The sequence below is a fragment of the Barbus barbus genome, assembly GCF_936440315.1.
Source record: "Barbus barbus genome assembly, chromosome: 39".
NCBI classification, from domain to species: domain Eukaryota; kingdom Metazoa; phylum Chordata; class Actinopteri; order Cypriniformes; family Cyprinidae; genus Barbus; species Barbus barbus.
In genome coordinates this window covers 20,840,043-20,860,239 of record NC_136717.1, presented here as the reverse complement: position 1 = coordinate 20,860,239, position 20,197 = coordinate 20,840,043, and the positions used below count along the sequence as shown (strand labels likewise).

General features: G+C 42.5%; 1 protein-coding gene across 1 annotated transcript in view; it reads right to left on the bottom strand.

The window, feature by feature from the left end:
• The window catches only part of LOC306858781 (UPF0606 protein KIAA1549-like), a 27,699-nt gene continuing 7,502 nt past the window's right edge, over nucleotides 1-20,197 (bottom strand). The window contains exons 2-21 of the mRNA XM_079399503.1: nucleotides 18,446-19,783; nucleotides 17,622-17,710; nucleotides 17,365-17,539; nucleotides 17,056-17,186; nucleotides 16,725-16,911; nucleotides 16,572-16,631; nucleotides 15,383-15,537; nucleotides 15,125-15,302; nucleotides 7,139-7,323; nucleotides 6,775-6,980; nucleotides 4,818-4,945; nucleotides 4,569-4,583; nucleotides 4,258-4,484; nucleotides 2,955-3,184; nucleotides 2,723-2,864; nucleotides 2,300-2,653; nucleotides 2,165-2,217; nucleotides 1,806-1,933; nucleotides 1,581-1,735; nucleotides 1-730 (exon numbers count right to left, since the gene is read on the bottom strand). Of these exons, the coding sequence (XP_079255629.1) occupies nucleotides 500-730; nucleotides 1,581-1,735; nucleotides 1,806-1,933; nucleotides 2,165-2,217; nucleotides 2,300-2,653; nucleotides 2,723-2,864; nucleotides 2,955-3,184; nucleotides 4,258-4,484; nucleotides 4,569-4,583; nucleotides 4,818-4,945; nucleotides 6,775-6,980; nucleotides 7,139-7,323; nucleotides 15,125-15,302; nucleotides 15,383-15,537; nucleotides 16,572-16,631; nucleotides 16,725-16,911; nucleotides 17,056-17,186; nucleotides 17,365-17,539; nucleotides 17,622-17,710; nucleotides 18,446-19,783 (4,367 nt within the window). The 3' untranslated portion in view covers nucleotides 1-499. The remainder of the gene's footprint in view (nucleotides 731-1,580; nucleotides 1,736-1,805; nucleotides 1,934-2,164; nucleotides 2,218-2,299; nucleotides 2,654-2,722; nucleotides 2,865-2,954; nucleotides 3,185-4,257; nucleotides 4,485-4,568; nucleotides 4,584-4,817; nucleotides 4,946-6,774; nucleotides 6,981-7,138; nucleotides 7,324-15,124; nucleotides 15,303-15,382; nucleotides 15,538-16,571; nucleotides 16,632-16,724; nucleotides 16,912-17,055; nucleotides 17,187-17,364; nucleotides 17,540-17,621; nucleotides 17,711-18,445; nucleotides 19,784-20,197) is intronic.

The following is a 20,197-nucleotide window of genomic DNA, read 5'->3' as shown; positions in this document are numbered from 1 at the left end:
GTGGCGGAGCCCAGCAATGATGTTTAGCACCAGAGGAAGTCCAGAGACATGAAGATGACCCATTTGGAGGAAGCACTTTGAAAGACATGTAACTGAAGGGGAGGGATTTTCACATTAGCAACAGTCAGTACGAAGTCTTGAAGGTACACAGCTCTCAGCATGCAAATTGAGAGACTGAATATGGGGAAACTTTGTCTATTTTTCTAAACAGTCTGGACATTAGTTTTTTTTCTTTGTGAATTATAGGAGAGAGTATTTAAGTTTATTTTCTGCATGTCAGCAGTAGAATTTAAATTGTGCATGTCTTGGCAATACCAGTATGGAAGATTGCGTGTAATTCTTCATATGTAACAGACCAGCCGTACTTGAATTTGAAGATTTTGGTTCGGATTTTGTGTAAAGCAGCTTCTCAACCATGGAGCTGTGTTGGGATTTGTAAGTTTGTTTATGTAGTACATCGGGAAGTTAACCAACGCTGGGGTATTTGGGATGGTCTTTCTCAACTCTGGTAGCTGACAACAGCAGCCTGTTTCTGAGAAAGTCTCTGGAGTTCTTCCCTGATAGCCTTGATGAGAGAGGCAGAGGACTGGGGGGGTGGAGAACGCTCCTCAGGGGCGATGTACCCTGCGCTCGAGGCTTCCAGGTGAACCAGGGGGGTTGTGGGATCCTGCAGGGATGTCCTGGGCATCTGGAATACTGGTGATGAAGAGTATTCTGGGAATGTCAGCATCTGTGAGAAATAAAGAGGGAGAGAGGAATTATGAATAAATACCAACAACTCAGGAAAAAAAACAAAAAACAAAGATTATGACTGAGCAAACATAAATTCTATATATATATATATATATATATATATATATATATATATATATATATATATATATATATATATATATATATATATATAAGATATAAATTTTACATATTATATTAAAATTAAATAAAAATAATTAATAAATAAAATAAATAACAAAATAAAATGTACACTAAATTTACATTTACATTTTAAATAAAATATTAAACAGTTAAATTAAATAAATTTCAATTCATTCATTTTAAATATATTCTGTTAGAATCAGAGAGGGAGATAAAAAAAGAATGAATAAAATTTCAACAATTCAGGAAAAAAATAAACATGCTTAAACCCAAACTAATATTTAATTAAACTAAATATACATTAAATATATATAGATTTAAAATATACATTTGAATTGTTCTTAATTATTAACAAATAATATACTATAAAAAATACATTTAACTTAATATAAATTAAGTAGTTTTAAATTACTTACATTAATATAAATAATTATTTAAAATGAGACAAAATTTAAATATTTTTTAATTAACTTAAATTAAAAATTAAATCAAATTAAAAAAATTTAAGGATGTAATTTCTATCATTACTTGTCCATTATCGCCATTATACTTTATATGGCTGATTTTTTTTCATTACTTTTATTGAATGCAGCTAAACTGCAAAGCTTTAGTAATCCAATAGCACAGTTTTGGGATTTTATAACATCCCATATTTTATGATATACTATTATATATACTATTATGAATGTGCATGTTTGATTTACAGCTTCTCGGTTGGATCCTGGTCTGGAAATCTCCTCATCTGAGCGGTACTGGGCCCAGCTTGATCCTGAAGGTCCAGATACACTACGGCCAACTCCAGGATACAGTCCAATTCGACTTGACAAGCCCACTTGTGTCAGCTGATGCAACTGTGCACCTACACACACAACACATAGGAATTATCATAGCAATGAAACTAAACGTTCAAATGCCAATAAGACCGTTACCTGTGCTGCCCCCTACTGGTCGTGGCCGAGAAGACGATGGCATCTCTTCTCCATATTGCCCCCTGCTGGAGTATCCAGGATCTGACTGCATCTCTGCTGACACCACATAACCAGAGCCATGTGCCTGCCTGTCAAGTTATACAAACAATCTGCTGAGTAAATATTATATCTGTACCTGATGAATATTTAAGAGTAGACAAAGTGGGATGAGGCAGCATATTTGCTTTTCTGTACTCAAACTTGTTATTTGTTTGCATAACAGGAACATTGTGCTTCATGTTCGTTTACATGCATTTTTCAACTTCGTCCTGACTTTTCTCACTAGTTTATTCCATAAAACCTCCCAGAATCCATCTCACCTCTGCAGTAAACCTTGAACCGATGTGGGAGACATTCCTAACTCTGCATACCTCTATAAAGCAGAGAGAAAATAAATAAAAATTTCACATTACTTGGATTCAAATTCCATCATTCAAATGTCTACAGTCACTCACCGCAGAAAAAGGACTGTGCACAGGGGCTGCTGGGTAAGAAGAGGAGCCCCATTGGCGTGAAGGATGTGAAGAAGGGCTGGAGGGTTGACCGGGGCTGATTCCTCCCTCGCCAGTGACCGCCGCAACACCAGTGAATGTTAGAGGAGCAGGGCTTCCTTGAGAAGAAGGTGAGACCAGAGCAAATGCATCATCCAATAAGGAATGCATCTGTTGTCGGGCTTCTTCTATGGTTGGCTGTGGAGGGACGTAGCTGGGCGGGGCAGGGGCGGGGCCTGACGGTGGCGAGCCAGGGTCTAAAAACACCTCATCAGTAGGAGAAGGGCTGCCCGCATCTGGGAGCTGATCTGCATCGGACTACAGGAAGAGGAGTAGTGAGTTTGTTTGTCTTAGTTGAGTGAAAGCATGTGCATGTGTGTGTCCTACCACATAGGCCACATTGTTGACCCCGGGGTACTTCCTGTACGTGGCATCTCCGTCAATAATCAGGCGATCCTTGTCTCTCAAACTTCCGCTTCCACTCAAATTCTGTCTTTGTCTGTGTCTGGGTGAGCGTCTTCCTTTGGAACTGCAATTCACAAACAAATTGCATTCACTTTCCCAGATAGCAAACTCTAGATGTGTTGCAGATGGTGCAAGTGAGATTTATTATCCTGACCTTTTGCGTGGCTCTCCGCTTGATGAAGGTGTGTGTTCTTCAGGATGCAGGATCTTATGTATCTGTTCCTGAGCTTGTTGATACACTCGCTGTTGTTCGGAGCTGTCGCTGAACGCTGCCATGATGTCCTCCATGGAGGGGAACTCGTAGTGGCCCTTTCTCTTGGCACGCAGGCGGATCTTATTGCGATGGTGTTCGATCTCGGATTTATGCCTCAAGGCCACTTGGATCTGTGTCAGAATGGATTATGAATGTTTTCTTATAAATGACATTTTTGCAGAATATTCTGTTTCTCTCTGAAACATGTTACTTTATGGAAGTTAACCCTCTGATACATGAATTATTAAATCACGAAGTACAAGGAAAAGGAAAGAAAATATGTGCTTAATGTTTAAAATAAATACAAGTATAACAGGACAGACATTTATTTAGATAAATAAGTCTATAAAATACACAAATAAGTAGAAAAAATATTATTTTATATAATAATATAATTTCATTTATAATTTATATTATTATGTAATAATCTAATTTCATTTCATATAAACATTAAGCTTTTCTCTTCAAAAAAAGAAAGACCAACAACTCAGAAAAAAACTTAAAATAACTTATCTTATAATTAACTTACAACTTATAATTAAATCATATATATATATATATATATATATATATATATATATATATAATTTAAAATATACATTGTAGTTATTAAAAATAGTCATTTAATAATAAAAAAAATAAGTGTAAGTAAATTACATTTATATACATTTTTGTAAAATTTAATAAAACAATTAAAATAAATTATCTGAATTAACTTTATTAAAGTTATTAAAGTAACTAAAGTTATAATTGTATGCTGGTAAACCGCAATGCTTTGGCAATTCAAAATAGTATATTTTAATCTTATAGGAAAAAATAGCTTGTTGTTTATTATAATATATAAATAAATGGATATAGAATATTTATTTTAGGTGTAAGTATGCATGTATATATGCTCATTCATTCATTCATTCATTTTTTAAAGCTATTTTTCTCCTATACTTCCCCAAAATAATGTATTTTGATAGAGCAACACTCTGTATTGCTACAGAAAATAGTAGCAAAGCAACAAAAACAAGAGGACAGTGATACAGAATTATGGGTAAGGATGTATCATCACAATCTGAAATGTTAAAAAAGCTTTTACACACCTTTCATAGTAGTGGACATCATGTTTCAAATGGTTAAACATCATGTCAATGCCACATCTGTGTGTCTAAGGTGTGAGCCTGTCATTTTTACAAGCGTGTTTGTGTTTGCTAACCTCACTGTTGACCTTTGCTCCGTCAGACATCCTGTCTGTCAGGTTGGGACTCAGGGCCTGGTTATGTGGATGTGAGGGAGGGCTTGGCATGGGCTGCATGGCGATGAGCTGTATCTTATTGGAGACTCTGCGCGTTCCATCTGATGAACCTCGAGAGAGGCGGTCCACATGCTCAAACATGGACGATGAGGATAACTGCTCATCCACACCACTTCCAGGTTGAGCACCTGAACATCAAGTCCAGATGTCAAAGGCCATGAATTTGTAACTAACAATATATGAATGCAGCATCAATGGGTAAAGACACTTACCAAGTTTGTTTTTTGCTGATGAACCAATGGAATAAGACGAGGAGAGAAAGAGATAAGTTTTTTAATAATAATAATTTATTACTATTTTAATAATAATAATAATAATAATTTTAATTTAGAATAATAATTATACTTTTTTTTCCACAATACAAATCACTATAAAGCAACTTTATATTATACTTTTAATTATTAATAGTTAATATATAGTATAAGATATACTACAATTAGTGTGTTTTTGTCGTATCATACAATGTTTGCTCTTGGGATGTTGGGGTCTGCTGTCACTTGGCGTCACAGCAGGTCTGGTGCTTTCCTCTGCTGATTCTCTACCGCTGGATGCTTCACTTCCTAATGAATCTCCATCAGATGGAGACAACCTAAAAAAAAAACGAAATTGTACTACATAGCAGTATTTTAAAAATGAAACAAAAATAAACATAAATGACAAAAAAAAAAAAAAACAACAACATGCAAATAAAAAAAAATTATATAAACCAGTGTTTTTATTGTTAACTAAAAATAAAGGCTGAAATAAATATGAAACTAACTGATATTAACTGAAATTAAGCTGAAGCCCTTATAATGGCTAAATCTGAATAAGAAACACAACTGAAATAAAAATAAACTAAATAGCAATAAATAGCAGAAATGAATAAAAATGACAATAAAATTAGCAAAAATTAAGCTACAGTTAAACTGAAAATATAAAAATAAACGCTACACAAACTATAATAGTATATACAGTGCCCTCCATAAGTATTGGAACAGTAAAGACAAAATTGCTCTGTTGCCTGTGGAGTCAAGACATTTGCAAATATGATTAAAAGATGAATATGAGACAAAACTACAGAATGTCACATTTTATTATTAGCCGTTTCAACACATACATGTTTTACCAAATAAAAAGAACAGCACTTCTAGAGTTCATCCCACTCATTGATGTGAGCATAAGTATTGGGACAGTTGAACATAAGGCAGATATAAAAGATTAAAAGCTATTATTTAGTTGCAGATCCCTTGAGCACAATCACAGCAGTGAGTCTGTGACCCATAGACATCACCAGACTCTTGGTCTCATCCTTTGAAATACTTTTCCCAGCCTTTAATGCAGCCAATTCCAATTGTTGCTTGTTTTGGGGAGTTTCTGCCTTTACTCTCCTCTCCAGCTGGTCAAATTCATGTTCAATCGGATTTAAATCTGGAGATTGACTTGGGCAATCTAAGACTTTCCATTTCTTTGCCCTTATAAATTCCTTGACTGAACTGGCAGGGTGTTTTGGGTCATTGTCCTGTTGTAATATGAAGCACTTCCCAATGAATCTGGTGGCATTTTCTTGAATATTGGTAGGCAAGATGGTTTTGTACCCTTCCAAATTCATTCTGTTACTGTCATCATACATTAAGTCATCAGTAAAGTTGAGAGGGCCTGTTCCAGAGGCAGCCATGCATGCCCATGCCATGACAACACCTCCACCATGCTTTACAGATGAGGCTGTATGCTTGAGATCATTTCCAGTTCCCTTTTTTCTCCACACTTTTGCTTTCCCATCACTTAGATAAAGGTTCATCTTTGTCTCATCGGTCCATAAACACAGTTCCAAAACTCTTCTTGCTCACCTTTGTGCTTTTTTCCAAACTCTAATCTTGCCTTTCTATTTTTGGTGCTGGTCAGAGGTTTGCATCTCGTTGTGTAGCATCTGTAATTCTGTATCAAAGTCTCCTGAGGACAGTAGATTGTCAGAGCATCACCCCAGCTTTCTGGAAGTTGTTGGTGATTTTACAGACACGTCTTTTAGGGTTCATTTTCACAGCTTTTATGATTTGTCTGTCATCAACTACTGTTGTTTTCTCAGCCGATCAGGTCGTTGTTGGTCGCTGGTCGCATGCCCTTTGTTTTTGCTAGCGCTCTAATTGACTTCCTCTTTTCTTTTAGCATCCAACTTGCTTGCTTTTCTCTCAAAGTCAGCTCCCTCACCTTCATCCTGGTTTGTGTGTGTCATCATCGAATGCAAGATTCAGAATACAGAAGTAATGGATATAAATGATACGACACATTCCCTGCTTTTAATATCTGAAGAATTAATGCAACAGGACACGGCTGATCACTTAGAAAGACCTGTGAGGCAACTGTTCCAATACTTATGCTCACATCAACAGAACCTGTTCACACACAATCCAAAGGACATGATCACAGACAGTTTCTTACCTGCCTCTTCTCCGTGCTGCACGTGATGCTTTTGTAGATGAGCTCTTTGATTTAGGAGTGTTCAATTCTCCGCCCTCTGAGGGCGTGGCCTCTTTAACAGGTGGCGGTAAAGGGGCGGGTTCTTGGATTACCATAATGTCGTCCTTACTATGCTGCCCCAGGTGTAGTTTAGCAAAATCAAAGCCTTTAACACTGGGAGGCTGCAACTAAAATGACAAACACATGAATGGACAGTAAGTATGATGCAACATGTTAAATTGACTGTTGCAGTACAGCCCATTTCATGAGCACTGTCACTTCACATGGAGTGTCTAAGAGTGGGCAACACTTACACTTATAAACACACACACTCAGTGACCCTGACCTTCTGTCTCTGCTGGATGGTGCTCATGGCGTCTGGCTGAAACTCCAGCTTTTCAGAGCGGCACAGTTTCCAGTAGAGGATGATAATGATGAGGATGACCACAAGAACTGGGACCACAACTCCTATGATCAGCCACACGTTACTGGGCTGAGTCTCAGAGGGCGGCAGGGGCAGCTTCTCCACCGCTGAAACAGAGTAGAGTGATATTTGGCACAAAAAAATCATAAAACAGTCTTAAAACACATTTTTTAAGGCCGTGACACATCAGTCAGTCAAAGTCATAGTTGTTGAATGTCTGTAAACCCAGTTTTTGGAGTGTGTTCTGCACCGTTGGCACTAGTCGGACACAGTCGGTGGCTTTTTGGTTAAGCATGTTGAATTGGCGTTGGGGAGAGATCAGAGAGATCTGATTAGCTTAGTGAACCAGTGCACGAGAAGAAAGGCTAAAGTTCTGAAGCAAGTAAATGACAAAGTCAAAAGGAAAGCTCTTCTACTTTTACATCTACATCTTACCTGAGCATTCCAATACGAGAATATTTTTATAAAGATGTCTGGAATGAAGATGCCAACATTGCTAACATTATCATTAAGTTCTGAAAACGTTATTTCTAAACGTCCAGAATGTCCAGTTCCCCTTCAATTCGGTCACTCAACATTGCTTTGGGAAATACATTTTCCTCGAATATTACTGAAGCCTTATTGAATCACGCCAGTGAAACTGGCCAATGGCGTTCAAGCGCGCGAAATATGAGGGGGCTCGTCACTATATAAAGCAGCGCTTGTACGTCATCCATTCAGAATTTTTTCCTTCAGCAAGAAGCCTATCAAAGAATCTACTACTCACCGTGATCTACACGCTGCAGCGGACACGCCTTCTTCCCCTGCTGTGTTCCGGTAAGTGAGCTTCGGACGAACAAAGATGACCTCTCGCGATTGCCTCTCCTGTGTAGAGCCAATCGAACCCTCTGATGGCCACGAATCGTGCGTCTTCTGCCTGGGTTGCGCCCACGCAGAGGCGGCGCTTGGGGGGTCGGACTGCCCCCACTGCGGAGATATGAGTCTCCGGACTCTCACAGGCTCCGTGTGGCCATCGTCCAAGGCGATGAACTCGCCCAACTAGCTCTGCCGCGCCCTTCCTCTGAGCCAAAGAGTAAAGTGCCGCGAGTTTCTGATGCGGATCTGTCCGGGTCGGGTGACAAGACCGCGCCGGCTCAGTGCCCACACGCTTCTCACCCCCCTGCTGCAGGTCCCCTTCCAGTGCGCTTCATGGCCGCTGATCTCCGCCCCTCCCCCAGCGCGCAAGATGTGGTGTCTTTCGGAGCCATGGAGGAGGATGAGGATGATGCCATCTCGGTGGCAGCGTCTGCGAGAGAGGAGTGGTCCAACAGCCCACTGGATTACACTGCGCCCAGCAGTGACGCTGGGGACCTCCATCACAGTGATGTTGAGCTCCTACGCGTCCTGACCAAGGCGGTTGATGAGCTCGGTCTGGAGTGGGCGCCTCCTACCGAGCCGGCCAGAAGCCGTCTGGACGAGTGGTTCCTCCAGTCGGACCGCGGCCGAAAGGACACCCCGCGGAGACCCGGCCCCTTTTTCCCGGAGGTGCACGACGAGATATCGAAGTTGTGGAACGCACCGCTCACCAGTCGGGTGCACAATCCAGGATCCTCCCTTCTGTCGTCAGTGGACGGCGCTGACCGAGCGGGGTATGTTAAACTTCCCCCCGTGGAGGAAGCCGTCGCTGCCCACCTCTGTCCGGCAGCCGCGGCAAACTGGAGGGTGAGAAACAACGCGTCTCCCCCCTCTAAGCGATCGGCCGCAATATGGGGAATCTTGTGGTGCTGGATCGTCACCTGTGGCTGACTTTGACCGAGTTGAAAGAGTCAGAGAAGACGGCTCTTCTGGACGCTCCCGTGAATCCCTCAGGTCTCTTTGGAGCGGCGGTAGAGACGTTCACGGAGCGCTTTGTTGAAGCGCAGAAGCAATCGAAGGCCATTAGCCACTTCTTACCAAAGCGCGCTGGCGCGATCCCTCCTGCGCGTTCCCGGTCATCCTCAGCGCAGCGCGCGGGAAGACCGTTCGCCCCTCCTACTGCGGTTCGGCGCGAGCATGAGCCGGCGGTGAGGCCGAGACAGCCTTGGCCGAAGCGCCGCCAGGGCTCGAATGGCCAGAGACCCCGCCCTGACAGAGACAGCAGGCCACCGGCTACGGAATTAAAGCCGCGTTCCTCAGTAACGTGCGGTGAAATCTTGTCATGGGTAGGCTGTGACCTATCAATGTGGCATATATGTTCATATATTCATTCAGTTAATGTAGCAACCCAAGTTCATATCAGGCATCATCACATCGCTGCCTGCATACAGCAAAGTCAGTCATATGTGAGGCTAATGCACAATCAAATCTAATAATCAAATTAATGGACACATCTATCTTATGATGACTTATACAACAAACAAATGTTTTGTGCGGGACACAGTAAGAGAGGGAAGCGGCGCGGTGTCAGCGAACCGACAAGCAGCCTAGTCACTCCTTCAAAATGCGCAAACGCGCACAGACAGCCACACACACGCTATTGGTCTGGTGACGGCGCACCAGGATTTGAATAGGCTACAGTCAGAAAACATTGTGTCAGCAGTACAGCTTTAAAGTACAAAAACAGCTTATTCGCTCCTACAAACTGCGCTAGGCGCACACACCGACACGCAATGAGCATCTGGCGACGGCGCACCAGGATTAAAAAAAGAGAACTAGAAAACAGCATTTTAACCCTTACGAAATGCACCATAATCGCACAGATAGACATACAGTACAAATGTGGCAGAGGTGATGGAAGAGAGAACATTTTGGTGTCAGCGCACAGCAGGCCTATAGCCCACCACCAGACAACACACACAAAGCCAATATACGGGTTTTAAAAAAAATAATAAATAAGTGCTTACTTTTATTTGTAGACGAAGTCCATACGTCTATTCCTCTGGACAAAGCTGTCAATTACTTTGTTGTAAAAGTCCTCTTTGCTGGGTGTATTACTCAATTTCATGAGTTGACAGCCAACGCTAGGCGCCGCTAGATGCTAGTATCGGGAAGCGCGGATTGAGTGAGAGCGAGTGGATCACGTGACATGAAGCAAGCTCGGTCTCTGCCTCAATGTTGATAATTCAAGACAGAATGAGAACTGATTGCGCATGCGCAAATCTACGTAAACTACGTTCTATGGACCAAAGAGGCACTGCTAACCTCTGCCTCAATGGCCATGGCCTTGAATTTCCTGCATGAAACAATGGTTTTTAGGAGCAAACAATGGCAAAATGAGTATATTATTGTGTATTCCTGAAAAACTTTGTTACAAAAAATAATATTTGGAATAAAATAAATGCAATTAATAATGTGGTTTGAGGTTAATTAATAAAGCTCTTGGAATTAATAAATGTAATGTCAACAACATTGGTGAGGCACTGCCTACCCTGACCGCACCTCCCTGGCGTTCCTGATGTTGTCTCTCGGAGGTGGAAAGCTACACTCAGCGCCGAAGACGAGCCACTGAGAAAGTCTGCTCGCTCGATTGTCATGTTTGTGTTTTGACTGTTCCACAGTGCAATAAAGTCAAAAAAAAAAAAAAAAATACAAAAATCACCTCCATATCAGGGCAATTTTCCTCCTCTCACTCCCCTCTCCCCCATCACTCACTCTCACACTCGTGTGGTATTAAACTCCCCGCCCCCCAACGGCGAGTTTTCCCTCACGGTGTGCAGTCCGCCTCGCCCGCTGTCACAGTTCACAGAAGCGTGGCAGGCACTGCCAGGGGTATCAGAGTGGGTTATGAAATCAATAAAGAACGGCTACACGCTTCAGTTGTTCCACAGACCGCCCCGTTTCAACGGTGTGTTAATGTCCACTGTACGGGAGCAGAATGTCTCAGTTCTGCGAGAGGAAATTCACAACCTTCTCGCAAAGCGCGCTGTAGAGGCAGTCCCCCTCACAGACCGCGAGAGCGGCTTCTACAGTCGTTATTTTCTGGTGCCAAAGAAAGACGGCGGGCTCCGCCCAATCTTGGACCTTGAGACCGCTGAATCGCGCGCTTTCAAAGCGCTCGTTCAAAATGATTACGCTGAGACAAATCCTCTCACATATCAGAACGGGAAATTGGTGTATCTCCGTGGATTTCAAGGATGCTTATTTTCACATTCAGGTAGCCCCCCGTCACAGGCGCTTCCTGAGATTTGCATTCGAAGGGATAGCGTACCAATTCACGGTCCTGCCCTTTGGCTTATGTCTGGCCCCTCGTACGTTTACGAAATGCATGAATGCTGCTCTCTCTCCTCTGAAGCAGAGCGGAATGCGCATCCTAAACTATCTCGACGACTGGCTAGTGTTAGCCCAGTCAGAGAGCGCGCTGCTCAGCGACAAACTCAGACTCCTCGCTCACGTTCAGAGCTTAGGACTGACTGTAAATATGCAAAAGAGCATGCTGGTACCGAGCCAGAACATCTCCTTTTTAGGAGTAGAGCTGAACTCAATCAAAATGCGAGCGCGTCTGTCGGAGGAGTGCTCACGAAAACTGATCAGTTCTCTCGCAGTCTTCAAACTAGGGCGTTCTCCCCCGCTGAAATGCTTTCAGAGGACGCTCGGCCAGATGGCTGCCGCCTCGACAGTGTGCAATCTAGGGCTCCTACATATACGTCCGCTTCAGCTCTGGCTAAAGAGCCGGGTGCCACAGAACGCATGGCGCACGGGCACCTTGAGCATCAAAGTGACGCGCGACTGTTTGCATACGCTGAACCCTTGGCGCGATATGACTCTATATCGCCGAGGTGTTCGTATTGGCCAAGTGATCAGGAGAAAGAATGTCACGACAGATGCATCGAGTACGGGTTGGGGAGCCGTATGCGATGGCAGACCATCCTTCGGGGCGTGGTCAGAAACGGAGAAGTCATGGCACATAAACTGTCTGGAGCTCCGTGCTGTGCACCTAGCGCTCGAGTGCTTTCTCCCAGACATTCTTCACAGTCACATTCTCATCAGGACGGACAGCACGACAGTGGTAGCGTTTATAAATCACCAAGGCGGTGTGAACTCACGACCACTGCTGCAACTGGCGAGAGACCTCCTTCTGTGGATCTCTTTGCATCAGCGGAGAACACTCACTGCCCGCTGTTTTATTCACTGACACACTCTCCTCTGGGAGTGGATGCACTAGCTCACAGCTGGCCGAAAGTACGCAAGTATGCCTTTCCTCCAGTGAAACTTCTGCCTCGCGTGCTTTGCAAAATCAGAGAGGAAAAGGAATCTGTTCTGCTAGTGGCACCGAAATGGCCCAATCAGCCGTGGTTCCCAGAACTGGTGGAGATGCTGGTAGCCCCCCCGTGGACTATCCCACTGAAGAGGGACCTTCTCTCTCAAGCACAAGGGACGATTTGGCACCCAAATCCGGAGTCATGGAGCCTTCTTGTCTGGCCGCTCGACGGAGCTTGCCAGTAACAGATGCGCTTCCTCAGCGCGTGCTGAACACTATATCTGAGGCTAGGGCTCCCTCCACAAGGCGTCTCTACGCACATAAATGGAGAGTTTTTTCAAGTTGGTGCGTATCGCGGGGCGAAGACCCAATCAGCTGCCCAATATCAATAATCCTTGTCTTCCTTCAAGAGCGATTTGATAGCGGTCGTATGCCATCCACATTGAAAGTGTATGTGGCCGCTATAACAGCCTTTCACGCGCACGTCGAAAATCGCCCGATCGGCAGAAATGACCTGATCATACGGTTTTTAAAAGGAGCAAGAAGGCTGAACCCTCCTCGACCTTCTACTCTACCCACTTGGGACTTGGCGCTAGTGCTTGACGCTCTCACGGGACCCCCGTTCGAGCCCATACAATCAGCGAGCTTGCGAGCGCTCTCTCTCAAGACAGCGCTCCTGCTCGCGCTGGCCTCTGTTAATTGTTAAGCGAGTTGGAGACCTACAAGCGCTTTCAATTGACGACTCGTGTATTGAATTCGGACCAGGTGATTGCAGACTCACCTTGAAGCCTAGAAAAGGTTATGTGCCTAAAGTGCTTTCGACTCCATTTAAAGCGCAGGTCATATCACTATCTGCTTTCCGCCCCGAAACACCAACCGGGACAGAGCCGCTTAATACACTGCTGTGCCCTGTACGAGCGGTGCGTACTTATATCGAGCGCTCTAGACCGTTCAGACTCTCGGAGCAGCTATTCGTATGTTTCGGTGGACGTACAAAAGGACTGCCTGTGTCCAAGCAAAGGCTGTCACACTGGATCGTCGACGCAATTGCTTTGGCTTACAGCTCTAAAGGTGTGGAATGTCCGATAGGGGTTCGTGCCCACTCAACCCGCGGCCTCGCATCATCCTGGGCCTGGTCAAATGGCATATCTATTCAGGACATTTGTACGGCGGCAGGCTGGTCGTCACCCAGCACTTTCGCGAGGTTTTATAACCTAGATGTGTCGTCGCTTGCCTCGCATGTGCTGTCAGTGCGAGCAGCGCACGCGCTTACTCAGCCATGATCTGAGATGTGTATCAATGGTTTCGACTAGGTCGTATACACCCTGTATAGACGCACCACCAATTCAATGCTGTCCCTATCAGTTTATCACAGTATTATGATATAGTTCACCACGTCTTTTAGGACTTGGTCACCATCATACCGGTACGGCTGTGCATTATAACATGATTTCATTGAAATTAAACAATTTCAACTAATCTATTTGTGAAAGCGCCGAAGCCGCCGCCATTTCACATTTCACCGGAGTTAACTCCGCCCCTGATGTGACGCGGCATCGTCTAGCTGCCGCGCCCCTGACTTTACATGGTTTCGACTAGGTCCTGTAGACCTGAGCTGTGTTTACTAAGAGCGCCAATATCATTGCCGTTCTCATTACGGCTCCAAATGTGAAACTTGACATACTTAGTCGAGCTTGGCTCCATCGCTGTGACACGGCGGGATTTTATACGTTCCCAAAGCAATGTTGAGTGACCGAATTGAAGGGGAACGCTCTCGGTTACTCACGTAACCTCGGTTCCCCGAAATGAGGGAACGAGACATTGCTCTTATTGCCGTGTCACCGAGCTCAGGATCTTACAATGCCTAGTTGCTTCAGTCAAAGATTCTGAATGGATGACGTACAAGCGCTGCTTTATATAGTGACGAGCCCCCTCATATTTCGCGCGCTTGAACGCCATTGGCCAGTTTCACTGGCGTGATTCAATAAGGCTTCAGTAATATTCGAGGAAAATGTATTTCCCAAAGCAATGTCTCGTTCCCTCATTTCGGGGAACCGAGGTTACGTGAGTAACCGAGAGCGATTTTTCTTGGTTATGTGTTAATGTTAAAAACAATAAAAACATTCAATTTCATCATTCTGCAAACATTATGTGAATGTTACGTTAAATGTTTTCTTAATGTTTTACTAATGTTCCAATTAAGTTCTTAATGATTTAAAAAAAAAAAATCTTGGTTTTGCGTTAATGTTAAGAAAACATTCAATTTGATCATTTTGCAAACATTAAGAAAATGTTAGTTATGAATGTTCTCTGAACATTGTGAAACAGTAGCTAATAGCTACATTTATTATTATTATTTTTTTTATATTAGCCGAATGTCAAATTCCATGATCGATATATAAATAACATTTTAGTGCAAACATTTAGAGAATTATTAAAGACTGAATAACTTTGAACGAACATTCCATTGATGTTACTGGAAATGTTTGTTGATTATTTTGCGAGAACCATGTCAGAACGCCAATGTTCTGAGAATGTTCCCTTTTAGCTGGGGTCATACAATGAATATAGACTTCCTTTCAAGCAGGCACAGAACGCACATTCTAAATGTCCATTGGCTGTAGTCTTTGTGGCATGTTCAAGCACAAATTGTTGGCAGATGAAGTTAGCACAAGGTGACAAAACAGTAGCTGCTAGTTCTTTGACTCCGATTTAGTTTGTCACAGCCATTAGTTGATACAACTTTGACTCACGTGTGGCTAGAATTCCATGTACTCTGTAGCCCAGTACGATGGCAGCTCTCTGCAGGTTCAGTCTGTTGAGCATGGCCGCAGTGGCCTGAGCTGGCAGCCTCTCTCCTGACCCCGCTTCCACAAAATACACCAGCTCCAGCGGGTAGTCTGGGCCATCCAGACGAGACGTTCGCACGATCTGAGGCACACCAGGGTCCGTGCTTATGTGATGTATGGAAAAGACAAACAAACTGTGTACACTAATGTGTTTTAATGTACCTGTACACTGTTGTTTCCGATACTAGTAGCTCTTCTCCATCGTCGACTGCTAACCCCGATCCCAAGTCCCTCTCCAACCAGCAGTGCTACTCGCCTCTCCATTTTGGCCTGGAAGGTCCTCTCGTTCACACGCTGGTCCAACACACCCAATAACACTAGAACAAATGCACAAATCCACCAAAAAGAAAGTAGCATCAGAAACATGCATGAAGTACTAAATTGTAATAATTATAAATTACAGACTAATATAAATCCACCTGCCATCTGTAAAATAAACATCTATAAGTGCCTGTACCATTAATAGATTCGTAGAAAGATTAGATCATAATATTGAATTTAATACAAGACGTGAATAAATCAAATACAAATTTATTTGAATTATACTAATTAATAATTTAAATTAAAATGAATTATAATCATATTTATCTCACATAAGAACTCACCTCAAAAATACTTAACTTTTTTCATATTTAAAACTTATGGTACGTATGGTACTAATTCTTTTAGCCAAGTGAGAGCTACTTTATAATTATTTGATTTTTATAATTATAGGTTAAATCTTTAAAAAACATCAAAATGCACCAAAAAGTGTTAATCTAGATATTTTATTATAAGTGAATATTCATAACATATTGTATTATGCATTTTTTACATTTTTCAACTATAGTTCAACAATATTCAATAACTATAGTTATTATGTCTGACCTCCACAGAATCACCAGCGACAGTGTTAGCATTATTTGTTGCAATGGCCAACAATACACTGTATGGGTCAAAATTATAAGATTTTTCTTTTATGCCAAAAATCATTAGGATATTAAGTAAAAATCATGTTCCTTGAAGATATTTTGTCATTTTTCAACCATAAATATATCAAAACTTAATTTCTGATTAGTAATATGCATTGCTAAGAACTTCATACTTTGGACATTTGGACAACTTTAAAGGCGATTTTCTCAGTATTTCGATTTTTTTGCACCCTCAGATTCCAGATATTCAAATAGTTCTATCTAAGGCCAAATATTGTCCTATCCTCTCAAACCGCACATCAATGGAAAGCTTATTTATTCAGGTTTCAGATTATGTACAAATCTCAATTTCAAAAAAATTGACCCTTATGACCATTTTGTGGTCCATGGTCACATATCTCAAAATCAGTTTATTTGGAATTTCTAACACAACCACATACCTGTTTTCACCCAGGATGTGCGTAACAGGTGGGACACATTAAGTTCAGGATAATGAAAAGCTGGAAGACAAGAATTGAGATAAAAAGAGTGATAAATGAATAAAGTTTACGAGAAATTGAGACAAAGAGCCTGTGTGTGTATTTGTGACTCACGTTCAGCGATCTGCAGGGTAGGAAAACCAAGGTAGAAGCTGAACTCTACTGCGCTGAGCTGCCTCATGTGGACACTCACATCTGATCCCGTTAGGAAGCCTTGAGAATCACGCACAGCAAAGGTGATGTCAACCGGTGCCTTCTGCTGCCGTTGACCCTTAGGAAGGCTACTAGTGATATTCACAATCTAGACAAGCAATCATACAGCATTATCAATACTATTTACTGTAACTGTCTGTAATTCACTGAATTATTGTTAACAAGCTTTTCATGGAAAAACAGTGACGTAAAGTGTGCAAAAATTGGACTTTATTTTAAATTATTTACGTACATGAACTGTGAAATTTCCATTTTCTTGTGAGCGTTTGCGTGCTTCCGCGTACGCCATGAGTAACCCCTTCTCTACACGCTCGCTGAAGCTACACAGACGCACATCCACATGACTCGGTACAAACTGCAGCACTGCAAGGCAGATTAACTACTGTCACAATCTTTCTTAAAATATAAATATAATATTTATTATATATGATGTTACATATTTAAATAAAACGTATATTATTTGTTTTATAATTATGGCTCAGATTTTAGAGTTTATTACACGGCAGCGTACAATTCACTGGTTATACTGTGTCTCTCTCACCTGTGTGGACCTGATGTTTGTAATCAGGCACTGCATATATAGTTGTGATGGACAGAATGGAAGAAGAGGAAGTGCTGTGCACTGATTGGCGGACAGCATTAATGACAGAGATAGCAGTGTACACCAGTGGACCGGAAACTGCCCGGAAGATGAAATTGGGCGGGGCTTTGAGAACCTGGATGGATAGAACAGATAGACATCAGTGATGCTACAAATAAATCGCTGATGTGTGACCTGTTGCGATCTGACACACTCACCTGGAGCTCCACTGAACGGTTGAACTCTCGTCGAAGGATCTCCCTCACATGAGCTTTGGCAAACGCAACCGATGACCCACTAGGCATGCCTGCAAGAGTCAGACAAGAAGTTTGTAAGAGATGATAATAAATGTATGTAATGTATGTAATTAGTTATATTTTTTCCTTTTTAAATATAAAAAGGAACTATACTCTCATTCCGGCATAATAATCAAGGAACTTTGCTGGCATACCATGGGTACAGCAGACGCAATGATACTATGCAGCACCTAAAAATAGTCCCCAGCTAGGTAACTAGTTATATACGCCAGAACGAGAGTATAGTTCCTAGCCATATCGGCCTAGAAAATCGCAACTTTTCATTTTCCGTCAGAACTTAGTACGTGATGTAACTACAGAAGAGTCAAGTTTTAAATAGGAAAAATATCGAAACTCTTTGGTCATTTTTGAGCGAGATGCTAACGGCCTAATCAGATTCAATGATTTATGCTAAGCTACGCTAAAAGTGCTACCGCCAGACCCAGAGATCGGCTGAATGGATTCGAAAACGGTAAAACTTAACTGTTTAACTCTTGGGGAGTTGGAAAATGAGCTATTTTCTAAAAAAAGTGGATGTGGTGCATGTTATTACTGGTTTAAAATTTTTTTACTATATGTAAAAATAAAGAAAATTAATATGCACAATAATAATAATATGATAAATTAACTAAATGTAAAAAAATAAATAATAATGTGCACAATAATAATAATAAATAATATGATAAAGTAAAAAATCTCTAATATCGGCTAATAACCAAAATGATACAGATAATTTGTCCACTTACCCACTCTGACTAGGTACATGTCCGGTTTGGTGATATTGCAGACGTATTGTCGGGGTGCGATGGACAGAGGAATTCTGGGGGTTGTAGGTGGTGGGCTTTTGGTGGAGAGGCTGGTGGTGCTCATGGTAGTTGTGGTTGTAGTTGTAGTTGTAGTTCTGGTGGTGGTTTTGATGGTGGTCATACGGGGTTTGGTAGCAGGGGGCTTCAGTGTGACGGCTTGTATTACTGGACCCTCTGAGGTACCGGGTGGAGGCAGGGAGGTTGGCACTGGTGGTCGGGTTTTGCCCACATGGGACGTGGGTATGTAAGGAACACCCTTATCTGGGCCTAGAGGAGGTCGTTGGGTCTCGGTGGTTGATGGAATGGGAGGCTTTGTAGGTTTTTGGGGTGGAGTTGGGGTTACTGATGGACTAGGTTGAGGAGTTGTCCGATCAATTTTGTCAGGGATTTTTCCCAAAGTTGCAGTGGGAGTGTGGGTGGGTCCCACAGTGTGCGTAGGGGTAATATGAGGGTGCGTCCTATTCCTCACAATACTAGCGTTCTCTTTGGCTTGCAACGTGTTGTAGTATTCCAAACTGTTCATATCAGGAAGCAGCATTTCAGTCGGCTCAATGGGAAAAAGCTCCGCCCAATCAAAATCCAAATCATCATCCATATCGCTCGCATGGGCGGAGTCAGGAGCAAATGGGAGGCGGGGATCGGTAGGATGGGCCGTCCTTAAGTTAGTCCCATATTTTACAGTCACGCTGGGCTGGAGGTCTCTGGACGACAGGGGCAGGACGGGGCGAGAGGGGAAAGCTGTGTTGTAGCTGACCGTGGCATCATCGTCCGTATCATACGGATCGTATCCATACGTAGGAAGGGCGGTGACGAGAGAAAACTCCTCCCCTTCCGATCCCATGAAAGTAAGAGTTTCAAGGTAGTCTCCGGATCCCCAGTCCACCTCCGCGGAATGGACGGGATACTGGTCCTCGGGTGGCACCAGGGTTGGGGGGGCTGGTGTTGGCGGTCTGTCGTCATGAAGAGGAGGCATCTGGCTGGGTGTTAGAAGGTCTGGGGGCCGTAACAGCAGGTGGATGCCCTGGGCCCCGTCGCCTAAGTTACCCGACCCTTCGGAACCAAGGGACGGGGTGGGATCCATGCTGGAGGCACTGTCATGGCGTCCAGGGAACGAGGGATGTTTGGCACCTGGAGGTGTATGAGCTGGACGCCTGGTTCTTTCAGATCGATAAGGAGATGATGATGATGATGATGACGATGAAGATAAGGCAGGAGGTGAACGTGTTCTTGTTGGAAGCTGATTGAGGCTCCTTCTGGACATGTTGGATGGGAGCTCCACTTAGGAATGGAAAAAAAGAAAAGCTTGAGTGTGCTGCAGGATGGCATGCAACCAAACCACAAGAAATTCAATATTTGCAAACAGCAGAAGGACAGATTGTAAATGCACCTCATCCAAATCTTTCATAACACACAGTACAGGAGAAAGTCCAGACTGTACCCAAGACACAGTCATTTTAACAACATCTCTATGGGTAACATAACTAGTTCTGTGGATGAGTATTAAACTTTTGATCTAAAACCGTTTATCTAAATCAATCCAAAATTGATCTAAATCAGTCAATCTCAATCTAAATTATATCAATAGGTTCCCTGAGCAAAAACATGATTTACAGCTCTATTTAGTATAATGCAAAAATATTTAAATATAAAAATATATATATATATATATATATATAAGAAAAAATATATATA